This window comes from Protobothrops mucrosquamatus, unplaced genomic scaffold (genome assembly GCF_001527695.2).
Source record: "Protobothrops mucrosquamatus isolate PMUCROS unplaced genomic scaffold, P.Mucros_1.0 scaffold_33, whole genome shotgun sequence".
Classification (NCBI taxonomy): Eukaryota; Metazoa; Chordata; class Lepidosauria; order Squamata; family Viperidae; genus Protobothrops; species Protobothrops mucrosquamatus.
The window spans coordinates 22,229-36,422 of record NW_015386109.1 but is presented as its reverse complement, the minus strand read 5'-3'; the positions used below and the strand labels follow the sequence as shown (position 1 = coordinate 36,422).

Here is a 14,194-nt window from a genome sequence, read left to right as displayed (position 1 = left end):
ACCTTACTCCTCTTATAGATTCAGCACTGAAGTTCCATTCATGAATACCTTTCTATAATAAGAAACCAACAAACATAGCATGTAATTGTTAAATGATATAAAATATTTCAGCCTAAAACTTAAAAATCTTGGCAGATTATTTTCTTTTACTACATTTACCCTTTTATAAAATAGTTATCACTTTAATAAAATTGCACATGGCATTACATTCAAGTCAGGCTTGACTCCTGATAATGTCATGTACAGTTTTGTGCAATTTTCTTGGCAATTATGAAATGCCTTGCTCATTTATTTATGAATTTGTTAAATATATTTTGGATTGATCGATTATATGCCATCAAGTTGTTTCAACTCCTTTTTGCTGAACTTATCAAACTTCTGTCTTTTTTCTCATGGCTGAATCTTTGAAGTTTCTTTCTTTGCTTATTTCATAGCTTATCTTAGCTTGCTTCTCTTGCCTTTCCAAACAAGATATTTCTCAATTATTTATCCACATTTGCTTAGTCATTTTGTTAGATTCCATTTCATTTTTTTTTTATTTTTTTTGCAAACAAACTTTATTTTTAATAAAGCTACATAATATCATTTTCCTTTACACAGTACATATTCAGCAGACTGTGTCATTTTTATATACTTTGGATCAACATTTTGTACAATATATACACTATGTAAATTCGATATCTAACCCACAATAGCCTTATGTATATTTCCAATTTTTGTTTCTATTGTCTATCCAAATATACCATTTTTCCCAAACTGCGTAAAATTCCGAATCATCTTTTTCTTTTAATTCTAAAGTGAGTTTGTCTATTTCGGCACATTCATATATTTTCTGAATAATCAATCCCTCTGGTGGTATATTGCATTCCTTCCAGTATTGTGCAAACGCAATTCTTGCTGCAGTTAAATATGTAAAATCAGATATCTTATTTTCTTATCAAATTTCTTTTTAAGTATTCCCAGGAGAAATGTTTCCGGGTTTAATTCGATTTGACATTTTGTTAAGTCTTGTAGCCACCCTTGTATCTTGGAGATTCCATTTCAATTCTTGACAATTATGGAGGTGAAAATTATACCTAGACAAAGGCATTACACTATAAAAACAGTTCAGACACATTTCTCATTAGTTAAGTTTCCATTAAAAGAAAGCTCAGGAATTCCTATTTCTTTAAAAACATATTTTTAAAAAACTAATTTAATAGTTGTTTAATTACTATGTTCATAAGAGGGTGAAGTTAAATAAAAACAATCTTCCTGGTGATCCTGCCAAACTTTCAGTCCACCAGTGTAAACATTTTAAGAAAGTTGTCCATGCCTGACATCTGTTATTTGCTTAATAAAAAGAGAGGCAACAGGAAAACCTATTTAAGTAGCCAATGTAAGACCGAGAACCAGGGCTAAGGTAGCGCTTAGAGCAGTAGAAGGAACAATACTAGATGTCCTTTGGTAATGCAGCTAGGGGTTGGAGGCAGGCTTACGTCACAAAACAGTTCAGATGTTATTTAGCAGACAGGAAAAGTCAGTAAATTCTACCCAAGTCAAATAAATATTCAGACTTAGATTTTTAAGCCACTCATCCACGTTCAGCAGAGTTAGTATGTCAGTGAGATCCAGAAGAAAGAATACACAACTTCTATCCTCCAAGCTCTGGTTCTACACCCATAAAATGGGAACAAGAATTATTACTGCAATTTATGAAGCCAGGCACATAGCTGAATTTCTTCCCAGTGATAATCTGAGGAATGCATGAGACATATACCCCAACAGCCCACCAACAGATGAAGCAGATCCTCTTGTTTCTTGCAAGCTTCCTGTATTATCCCCTATATCTGCTCTAGAGGTTTAGATCTTCTTGAGGAGATAGAGAGGGAGGATTGAGACCACAAGTGATGCAAGGTGGTTAAGAGAAAGGGCACCTTCCATTGCAAGATTATGGCCTAGTGAAATATACTCAGCAACTCCAAAAGTAGTAAACCAGAATGAAGCTCAGTTTCTAGAGGTTTCTTGATCTTTAAGATAAAAAATGCCTTAGGGAAGCTAGAACAACAAAGTAAAGTAGAAGTGTTTTTTCTACACTGCCTTGCCTTTATGAAAAATTTTTTCAACTGGGTTAAATTACTCTTATTCCCATGTGAAGGGATGCATTTGTTTTCCCCAAACAGACATAATTACATGTGCAAAGTCTTTCCAAATTGGTGTAATATCTGCTGTGCTAACTAGTCATCAAAGCTGAGTCTACCCACTCTGGAATTCATGATTCTTCATTTTAATATGGTTGTTAGATTTGCTCCAAGATGAAACAGGAAGATATCAAAAAGCTACTGCCCATGTTTTCCACAGATGGACTAAAAAGAGAAAGTAAGTTTTTTATAAAACAAAAAGATTTCCTACAAGCTGACATAAAAAGCAGCTGATGCTAGGAAATACTCTCCATGTATACTTTCTTCTCCTCCCTTTACATCACTGTTCTGCCACTGTGGCCGTCAAGGTCCTCAGAAAAATGTGTATGTACCCCTAATTTCTAAAGCTTGCCCACCCCTTCTAGACTCAGGATGCTTGCTTCCTTAGTAAGGAAGCAATGTAATTTGGAGATGTCAAAATGCTACAGATGGTCACTTCAACTAATTTGGTCAGCAAAACCTATGCTAGGTTTATCCTACTTATGAGCTATTGCAATAATAATTTTGCTCAATATAACAGGAAGTGAAGAGTTGAATAGCATATAGGTCAGTGGTGGTGAACCTATAACACGGGTGCAAGAGGTGGCACTCAGAGCCCTCTCTGTGGGCACGCGCGCCGTCACCCCAGTCCTAGGCCTTCAGCTGGGTTTTATAAAACCTTTTCGCTTTAGGCCTCCGCCGCCATGTGCAAAAAAAAAAAAGGTTCAATCAATCAGTCAATTTCAACTTCTCGTGGGGAAAAAAAGATCTTGCAAAGTTGGAATTGATTGATTGAACTTTTTAGTCCCACCCAGTCTGCCGTTACCACCACAGCCACGCCCACCCAATTGGCCACACCCACCCAATGGGCCATATCCAGCCAATGGACCACACCCAGCAATGGGCCACACCCACCCGGCACCCGACGATGCATAAGTGGGTTTTGGGTTGCAGTTTGGGCACTCGGTCTCTAAAAGGTTCGCCATCACTGATATAGGTGATCCTTATTTAGCAAAATCTTTCAGTGACTTTCGAACGTATGAGGGTGCTGAACAACTGTAGTTTTGACTTACATTGGTTGCAACATCCCCACAGCCATGTGATCGCCATTTGTGGCCTTCTTTAATTAAAGAAACTTCGTGGGGAAACCGGTGGGAAGTTGCAAATGGCAACAATAGGAAGTCCTCACTTAATGACCTGCAATGATTTGCTTAATAATGGCAACCAGAATTACTGGAATTTCTGTCGCTAAGTGGTGTTGTCATGTAACATTGCATTTTATGAAAACATTACTTAGCAACAAAAATTCTGGTCCCAATTGACAGTGTTCAACGAGGATTGTATTCTATATTTTTCACTCTATATTTTAGAATGTTTCAAAAATTAGACCTATGTAAAGAAAAAGTAGATGAAAGAAAAAAAAAACAAATTTAAAAATGGCAAAAATCTCACTAAATCTTGATTATTTTTTTTTATCTTACCCCCAAAACTTTTTTGAGAATACTAAAATCAAGCAAAAACACCAATATTCTATATAATTTGGCAATAACATTTTGGTATTATTAAATTGTTCATTTTTTAATATTTAATTTTGGAGTTCTATGGATGCATTTCAATATAGTGCATGCATTCTGGGAACCAAACTTGCCATGTTGCAGACTACTGGTCCAAAATACCAATATCTAAGAAGAAAAAAATCTCATGAAATCCATCACATTTTCTGTTTTCTATCATTTCTTTCACTTAATTCTTTTTTTTCAGAAATGATGGCATTTGCCCTTTTACATCTAAAGCATTTCAGCTTTTCTCTTCAGTTCTGGCTTGAATAGTACTGTGTTTCCTTGAAAATAAGACCCAGTCTTTTTTTTTTTTTTTTACCTCCAAAAGAGGCACCAGGTCTTATTTTCGGGGTGTGTGTGTCTTTTTCACTCACCTCGCGGTAGCAGCACCCACAGCCCCACTCAGACAGCCCACTTCTTCTGCAGCTGAAGGAGCAGCTTCATTCTGCAGCTGAGAATGGAGCTCCGCCCTGCATTTTGCAGTCAGAGGCCTTTCCAGATCCATAACTCGGTTCTTACCTGCAGAGGCCTTCCGGAAAGGCTTCTGACTGCGAAATGCAGGCCGGAGCTCCATTCTCAACTGCAGAATGAAGCTGCTCCTTCGGCCGCAGAAGTGGGCTGAGGTGAGGCAAGTGTTGTTCCATGGGAGGCCTGGTTGCAATGGTAAGCTCCACTCCCCCTACCCTAGCTTGATTTTTAGGCGTGCGCCTCGCCCCAAAACTAGGTCTTACTTTTGTATCATTCACTCTAATAATAACCTAAACCTGAAACCAAAATTCTAATTGGTACTAAAGATAAAGCCCTGTTACTCATACACTTCATCCTAGTTCATTTGCATGGACCTCTGGTACGAAATTACTTGATAATGTAGCACTGCAATGTTAGAATAAAAAATGGAACTGCGTCATAAACATGATTAAAAACTTTATGGAAAGAGTTTAATTTGAAATCAAGAAACAATTTTCATGCAAACAGTTCCAATTTAATTCTGGCCTGGAAAAAACCTGTCTAAATTTTTGGGAAGATAGCAGGCCACTATAGAATTGCAAATTGGTCCACACAGTACTGGGTTAGATGAGCCAATAATCTAACAGAGTGCCCTCTAACCCTGAAATGGGCATGGTATACTTTTCTCTCTTTTTTTGAGAAAAGAAAAGTCAGTGTTGACTCCTGGTGATTGCCTGGATTAGTCTCTACAGTTATCTTGGCAAGAGTTTTGGAAATGATTTGCCCCTGCCTTCTTCTCAGAGCTGAGAGATCATCCCCCAACTGTCTTTGTGCCTCAGGTGGAATCAGAACTCAGTTTCCCAGTTTCTAGCCTGATGCCTTAACTCCTGCACCAGACTGGCAAATAGAATAGAATAGAATAGAATAGAATAGAATAGAATAGAATAGAATAGAACTTTATTGTCACTTTAAATGTACACTAATCAGCATACATTAAAATGAAATTTCGTTGCATTCAGCTCTCATCCATTACTTTCTCTTCCTTAGATTTCTTGATTGTTATATTCCATTATCTTTTCTCCCTTAAATACCAAAGGCCCTGGTTCTCAAATACCAAAGGTTCTTTGGTATTTAGTAATTTCCTTTACTAAAAAAAAAATACCGGTAAATCCTTTAGCTCCTGCACTGTAGCAGAGTGATTATCTGGGGACAAGATGAAACCTAGAAAAAGGAAACATTCCGTACATCTTCCTTTTTCTTCTCAAAATGCAAGGAAGGCAGCTTACCTTATCATCAGGCATAACATGCCAAATAGAGACCGTCTTCTCTTCAGCCTCACTGTTGATCGACAAGTACGAAGGTTGATAGATTTTTGTAGGTTCTAATATCAAAACCTTCAAGCAAAAATGACAAAATAAAAGTTAATAATTGTTTCCTCAAAATGTCTAGCTATTTAGATATTAAACTGTGGTGGAATATACAGACAAATTCCACATTATAAGGCTTCGTAGCGGGTATTCTCTATATAGTTTATAATTTTATTAGCTAAACTAGGGGTCCCCAACCCCCGGTCCGTGGACCACTACCGGGCCACAGCATGCCAGCAACTGGTCCGCACAAGCAAGCAAAGCCCCATCCGTGAGATGCATCAGCACACAAAACCATGCACCCTCTGATCCATGGAAAAACCTCTCTCCACGGAACCGATCCCTGGTGCCCAAAAGGTTGGGGACCTCTGAGCTAAACCATTTATGGCAACTACTTCTATTGCAGAGCTTCTTATACTTTTTCATACATTGGTTTATGCATTAACAGTTATCTAAAAAAAAGAATCGGTGAATAAATAGCATGCAGCATACAACAAAATCTGTAGTAAGAATCTAAACTTTTATTTTGCTATGTGCATGGTAGAGTTTAATTAAAAACTACATTCTGTTATTTGCTGAATGCTGCTTCTCTCCCATCTCGTTTGTCACTAGAAACTTTTTTAGAAGTAGCTTTTCATGTATTTCTCCAGTTATTTAATACTGGTTTCAATCATTTGAAAATATTATTTTCTAGACCTTAAATCAACATTATTGGGAGACATGTAGCTACTATTTTCTTAATTTCAGTATAAATTTTGAATTCTGTACAGAAGAAGGCAAAGAGATTGCCAATTCCTTTTTTTCTTTTTCCAGGGAGGAAAAACTAAAAGAAAACATGAAAACTGTTGGTTCAACAAATAAAAAGTCTGATAAGAGATGAGATAAAAATGCCATTTTTACCTCTCTAAATAAATTGTCAAGAGTTACATGGATTTTGGTTTATCTGATGATAAAAAAGCATGTATGGAAAAGCAGCAGGATGGAGCTGATAGTGAAAAGAAAAGGTAAAGAACAGTAAGGCACCTATTTGCCCAAGTATTGTGTACAAAATCATACAATTGGTGAATATACAATCTGGAAACAAAATATTTGGTTCCAACCACAATACTGGAGTAATATTTAACTAAAGTATAGATTTGACAATAGCTATCAACTATGGAATGAAAATGGTGTCATCAGTTGTGGTGAAATTCTTTATGGAATGAAAATGGTATAATTACTGTAATAGGTAAGTAGATGGAAAATGACATCTGACTCTATCCCACTTGATTTGCACAATTGCTCTGTTATAACTGTGCAAAAAATAGAGAGAAGGGAAACTCATACGACATTTAATAAGGCAACTGTTAAACTAATTGAATTGTACAGAAAATGTTTCAATCTGTTGTCAAGAGAAAAGATGTAACAGCCCAAACTGTTTCACCAGAATTGTTGTGACATTGAAACTAAAATTGTAGAAGAACCATTTTCTTTGTAGGAAAAGCAGGATGTCTGTATCATAATAAAGATCAATCATAATCTTTTCACCAGAATTGTTGTGACATTGAAACTAAAATTGTAGAAGAACCATTTTCTTTGTAGAAAAAGCAGGATGTCTGTATCATAATAAAGATCAATTTAATTATGTTTTTTTTAATTTATTGCCTTCCAAATTAAAACACTTCTCTTTCCAAATAACCATGTAGCAAGACAAACAGGAAATGAACAGTGTTTAAATTATACTTACAGGAAATCTAATTACAGAGACATCAGTCTTTGTAGCCTCAACTAGAAAATCCATCCAAAAGTCTACAAGTTCATTTTTGCCTACTTGTTGATCTGGATTCAGCTTCTTAAAGTGCTGATATATCAAAATAGTCTCCACAATGGACTTGAGATACCTAGGATAAACCGGGAGAAAACAAACACTAGTTTGCAACCTTTTACATTATTGCTTGCAATCATTCTTTATTATTGCTTGCAATCTTTACCACATTCTTTTTCCACACAGACCAAAAAGCGCATCACAAAACTGATTGGGTAAACATGGACAGAGCCCTCTTTTCATCCAAGCTGGTACTTCATTGTTGTTGTTGTTTTGTAATAGCTTCCACCTTGTGCTTAGGATAATATAAATCACACTGTTCTGGATAGATTCCCTACTACTTTACAGACAGAAGGAAACATATTTTTCTCCCATTCTTAAAATTAATAAGTGCACTTCTTTTTTAGTCGAGAAAATACTTCCATGTTAGTGGTTATTGCTAAGAATTATTTACTTCCAGAAAGACGGATGCATCATAAATGGAAATATGCCTCACTGAACTGAAGCCTGAATAAACAAAAAGGCCTGTATGGATAAATAAAGATGGAAATGGAACATAAGATGATTCTCTTATCTCTTCTCTGGATCTGGTTTCAATCACTCCCCATCACAGTTTGAACTCAAATTGACTCAGGGAATTATAGTTGCCTAGCAACTACAATCCATTTTTCTCATCTTGGAACCAGCAAAATGTCTGACATAGTTTTTTCCTGAAAGTCAGCTAAAGAACCATTGTTCCAGACCTACTTGCTATCATATTGCTTGGTGTCTTTTTAAAAGTAAATACCATACCAAAATCTCTCATTGATCCAACAAAATAGCCTTGAGCAAAACATCACGCAGAAGCTACACACTGTAAAATAACCACTTGCGTCAACTCCTCATTGCCCACTTATTGATTTAAAACTGGAAGGGTTATGAGTGACCAAGAATAAGGGGAGAGAAGGAAATGGACGCCAACTATTCTATGTCTGCACCCATCTTTACATGGCCTGACAATCCATCTAAATTATTTATAAAAGATTCTAAACGGCCATTATCTGCCTACAAGAGGTATCAAGTGAATCAGATGTATAGAATTAAACTGGACAGTCCATTTTTAAAAAAGTTTGTTCTTTGTCCACCTCCATTCTCTGGTTCTTTGATCTACTTCTTCTTTTTGCTTGGCTTCTACCCCATTCTCTAGAACTAGCCTATCTGGGCTGCAAAACTCAGGATGATCATAAAATGACAGCAAGGAGAATTTTTAACATCTTTTCACTCACAAGGAGAACAGTCTGTTAAACTGGATTTAAGTAAGATTAATTTTCTTTTTTTCTGAATTTTACAGTTTGAATCCAGAATCAAAACTCAAAGTGCTTATTCAGGAAAAAAAAAGAAGCAGAAGGATACTTAGGTATTTTATGTACGGTGTACTTTCATCCTCAGGTGGTCAACATGGTGTTCAAAATGGTTTATTCACCCATCTTTAGAATGCAACTATGTCTGAAAATTAAACGTACATTCGTGACACAATAATGTATTGCTTACCATGCTGGTGTCTTCAACTTGAATAGTTTTTCTGAGGCATGGATCACTCTTGTGTGATCATTTGCCAAGACACTGGCTCCCAGGAAAAAGCCTACTTCCCAGTAGCTTTGTAATTTCTCCAAGTTTCCCTTCTTCCCAAGCAGGCTGCTTATTTTAACTCCTGAAGAAATTAAAATTGTATTTTAGCTATAACAGTGGGAATTCTGAAACCCAGAACCCCAACCCATTTAGAAACTGTCAGGCTGAGGAATATAGACATTTACATCTTCCAAATTTAATAGGTTTAATAAACCTCAGCAGAAGCTGTTACTAAAGTACTACTATAAATTTAAACACTAAGCCACTGCCTAATTTCAGGGTAACATTGTTTTCATATATTTATGATTCCCTCTTCATTTCTGTACAGGTTTTACTAAATTCAGAGATAAGGTCAAAGATAAAATTGTGAGGTTTCAGGGGACCTAGCAGAAACTGATAAAAATGACAATGTGTTGTCAACAGATGTCACAAAATATTGCTACGGAGCAACCTTCAATTCTTTCATCAAGGTCTCAGTGGGAAGTCTATAAAATTGAATTTAGGTGTTTCTGTTTCTCAGTAATTAGAAAATTTGCCTGCAATAAAGGTAGTCAATCCTCCACTTGCAACTATTCATTTAGTGACGTTACAAAAGCACTGGAAAAAGTGACGTATGACCATTTTTCACACTTACGACCACTGCAGCATCACCACGGTCACTTTCTCAAAATTTAGATATTTGGCAACTGGTTCATATTTATGATAGTTGCAGTATCCCGGGGTCATATGATCCCCTTTTGCAACCTTCTGGCAAGCAAAGTCAATGGGGAAGCCAGATTCATTTAACAACCACGTTACTAACTTAACAACTGCAGTGATTCACTTAACAATTGTGGCAAGAATGGTTGTAAAATGGGGCAAAACTCACTTGACAACTGTGTCACTTAACAATAGAAATTTGTGGTCAAAAGCTGATATTATTCATAATACCATGTATTAACCCAATCACCTAATGGTGCTGGAAGAATGGAAATGTTATAGTAGGTAGCTATTACAATGAATTCTACATTTATAACAAGATAAATTCTTGCTGTTCAAATAGAATATACCAAAGGGAAATAGGAAGATTTCACTGGATCAAAATGTTTTACTTGGAAAATTAAGTTCAATGTAAAATTATTCAGAAGAATCAACAGAGTTCATCCACCTCTGTTCATTTTATTCAATGATACCCCTGAGCTGTTACAGGTCTGTAGGGGGAAAAAAAAATCCTAAAACACCAAATTTGCTCAAAGTGATCACTTGATAAAAGCAATAGGGCAGTCTAAAACGTACGCTCTTGTAATGGAAAATGTATTTGAAATGAAGACATGGCTAAAAGAAGAAGAAACTGTGACTTCCAACATGAGATTGCTTCCCGTAAAACAGAAGGTGGCAGGTATCTTGTCACTGAATTTGATTTGCTTGTGAATCAGTAAACTATAATTACCAACTTTCCGTAATTCAAAAGAGGTATCAAACTGATGCCCAGCAGCCAAGAGGAGGACTGCATAATTAATTCCTGACTGTAATGACGGTTCTGACTCAAAGGCCTTCTTGAACCTGAAAGAGAAAACATTTCTTTAAAAAGTAATTCATTAAAAGGCAATTTGGGACATTTTTAAATGATTACCACAACCGCTTTAATACAACTCAACTAACTTATCCAAGCATAACATCCTCTGTTATATTCCAACTCATGGTTATTTTAGGAGCCCAACATGTACGTCCTCCTCCTCCTCTTTTCCTTCTTCTGTGTTTTTCCAATTATGAAAACTATATAACTTGGCAACAGCTTTCTTATTTTGTAGTGAAAACTAAATATATATATATATATATATATATATATATATATATATATATATATATATAAGGGTTTTTTTTGACACTTATATTAGAAATATGATTTTAACCCGCTCACTATACGCTATTTAAAACAGATTATTCCTACTGTATGTCTCGAGAGAAATAAATGTAAAAGGTAATGCAATATACTAGATAGAAGAAAAGACGTAAACAAATTAATCAGGAATACAGCGTAAATGCATTTTAATAGTAACACCAAGGTAGGCATGTAGAAGCCCTCTCAAAAGCCAGCTTCCTGTCCCATATTGTCTAATCTGATTTTTAGATTGTAAATTCATTATTAGACAACCGTCCTCTTTTATTGCTATTTCCCAACTGCTCTTTCTAATCATGAAAACAGTATCTAGCTATCATAACCAGTAATTATTAACAGTGTTGTTCATCAAAAGTTATAAATGACAGAATTAACATCACATGTTCTAACTCATTCTGCAAGTTTACTCCTGTTGAGTAAGTGCTGTACAATAAATATTATGTTACATAGAACCGCCCATTCGGAAGTATCCAGGAACATGGAATATAGACTTTTAGTTAAGGTAAAAGTCTGATTGGCAAGTGCTGATGGGAGGCTCAAAGGGATGGGTCTTTCCCAGCCATTCCCTGAAAGTGCCACAGATTGAACTTTGGACTTGGAACATGCAAAGCATGTGTCCCAGCACTGAACAGAACTAACAACAGTAAATAATAACAATAGGCTCTTTGCTTTATTTATATATTTTTTTATATATATATATATTCACATAACGAATAGTTACTGCATTGATTTTATTGCTGTTGGTTTATTAGATTTCTTAGATAACAATAGCCCAATTCCATTTTGTCCCTATTTTAATTAGAGCTCCCACTGGAGCTGAGGTGAAATGTCTGCAAAAAAGGCATCTCTACTGTACTTTAATATTGAAGTCAACTAAAAGTTTGCTCTTACTCTTGTAATTATGCTAAAAGTGTTCTCATATCTCCTGCAATTCCCTGAAGTATGACCAAAAAAAGTATGTTCAGATTATCAAAATATTAATTTTCAATTTAAAAAATCTACTAGATGCTCTTTATGTATGATTAAGTTGACAGACACATTATAATTTATTCCAGCTTTATCTGTCATCCCTGCCAGTTTATTTGATAGCAGCAAATGAGAATTCTGTCACCTATAGGGAGAAGGGATCTTCTGAGAGGTTGCTAATTCAGCATTAAGATCATCAGATCATCAAGATCTTTCCTTTCCCTTGATGTAAAGGAAGACTCTCTGAAAGAGAGTTCTCCATTTACGAAATGGATAGGAAGTTGGTTTTTACCACTTCGTCTCCGCACTAAAGTCTCCTTTGGTCACTCATCAAATACAGTCCTGAATATTTTAAAAGCATTTCATTTATTACAGAATTCATTGTAGTATGGAGGATTCCCTTATTATTAACAAAAAATGATTGGTACACAGATATGTGTAGTAAACAAGGCAGAAAAGGGAAGAATACAGTATGTATTTGCCAGATATACTGTTCTCCAAAAGCAACAGACATAACAGCAGTGTAAGAGGACAGGATGGACCAATGCTGCATGGAAGATAAAATACCACAGGGAAGGCATGTCCATCATTTTCTTTCTATATCCTTTCTAAATGCCCCACAAGACAAAGTTAAAGGCAATGGCTAGGAATCCAGTGAAAAGAGGGACTACCGCCATCTTCATTCTAAAAATCCATATAATTCTTCAAGCACAATTATTATTATTATTGCTGCAAAATGTTTTAATTTTAAAATTTAATTTTAAAGACACCTTTCGCAAGTAAGGTATCGCTTCAAGAATGTAACCAGCTGAGGACTGAAAGCCTTTCTCTTGCTCCTTGAGTACAAACTGAATGTGCTAGGAAAGAAATAGCTAGATCTGCCAAATGGATAGCTTGCATATCTGGGGGAAAGGGGCTTTGCTGCAGTGCCAGCTATCAGGAGAAATATTTTCACTGGTATAGCACCCACAAGCTTTGGATTGCTTTCATTTAAACAACTATGGTAAGATTTGGTCATTTTCCAGAACTCTTTATCACACAAAATAATTGCAAGTCAACAGTCAGTCAACAACTGTTGACGACTATTGTTGACTGACCCCATTTTCCTAAACTAATGTTAAAAAGGGCAAAGAAAAGCAAAAAGAGTGCCAACGATTCAAGACTTCCCATATCACTCTCAGCCCCTTTTTTTAAAAAAAAAAATCTCTGAGAAACTCTATTCTTTCTGCTAATTTTTAACCCTGTTCAAATGTTCATGAGAGTCATAAGTTTTAAAACATCACAAGGTTGTGGAGGGGGGGGGAAGCAAAGTCCAAGCAGAAAGACAACTCGGGGTTCTATCAATTCAGAGCTAGCATCAAAAATCCGGATGGTTGCATTCCCAGTCAAACCCACAGGAGAAATGGCAGTCACATTCTCTCTTTCTATTTTCCTTTGGAAGAATAAAACCTTCCCACTAAACTATTGCCTGCCAGTTATGATGATGGCTATCCTTTTTCGCATCTGACATTAAAATATGAATCTGAAATAAATAGATAGTATAGCACAGGGGTAGGCAACCTTGGCTCTTTTATGACTCGTGGACTTCAACTCCCAGAATTCCTGAGCCAGCATGGAAACCTCTCCCTTTCCCCTCAGCATGGCTGGCTCAGGAATTCTGGGAGTTGAAGTCCACTAGTCATAAAAGAGCCAAGGTTGGCTATCCCTCGTACAGCAGGTTTATTTTACACCGTATTAGCATATTCAATGCTAATTATAACATTGCTTGTTTGGTTATGGATTACTGTGTCATTAGAATACCGTCACTGTGATTTTGAACCATGGTTTGCAGCTTAGGCAGGGAACCGGGCATGGTTTGTTACTAAATAAGTGTAACAAACGATGGCTTGGCCTGATATAACTACAGAAGAAGAAGGCAACAAGACACTGATTTGTTCTTTCCTAGGATCACTTGTTGTGTCCACTCAGCCAATAAGGGCATGAGTTGCTCAGAGCAATGACAGCTGTTCAGCGGTTTTTTCCTTTTCTGTCCCACCATTTGCTGTCCAAATGGAGAGGCCAAGGGCATCAGGAGAAAGAGCAAGCAATGATAGGTAATCAGTGACTTTTGCCACTCTTTTATATCTTCACAGTGATTAGGAGCACTTCTCCACTAGTTGCATAGCTGATGTGGACTATGGGAAAGGAATTGATGTAAATATATTCGCTATCTAAAACCACTTTAATCCAACACCATGACTGTCTTTAGCATTCTTAACTGCTCTGAACATTTGTAACAACAGTCCGGAATATTCTGCTATTGATTTGTTATTGGCAAATTGTTTTATCTCTTCACTTTCCAGTACCTCTTCTCCTTTCTGTTGCTCTTTTCCCATCTATTATAATTTGCTTTCTTAGTAATGCTG

The 14,194-nt window shown here is 36.3% G+C and overlaps 1 protein-coding gene across 1 annotated transcript in view; it reads right to left on the bottom strand.

Annotated features, from left to right (window-relative positions):
• The window catches only part of MAP3K5 (mitogen-activated protein kinase kinase kinase 5), a 73,902-nt gene that overhangs the window by 39,818 nt on the left and 19,890 nt on the right, over positions 1 to 14,194 (bottom strand). Inside the window, exons 6-10 of the mRNA XM_015810003.1 lie at positions 10,374 to 10,486; positions 8,867 to 9,026; positions 7,259 to 7,412; positions 5,452 to 5,559; positions 3 to 52 (exon numbers count right to left, since the gene is read on the bottom strand). Coding sequence (XP_015665489.1) covers positions 3 to 52; positions 5,452 to 5,559; positions 7,259 to 7,412; positions 8,867 to 9,026; positions 10,374 to 10,486 — 585 coding nt within the window. The remainder of the gene's footprint in view (positions 1 to 2; positions 53 to 5,451; positions 5,560 to 7,258; positions 7,413 to 8,866; positions 9,027 to 10,373; positions 10,487 to 14,194) is intronic.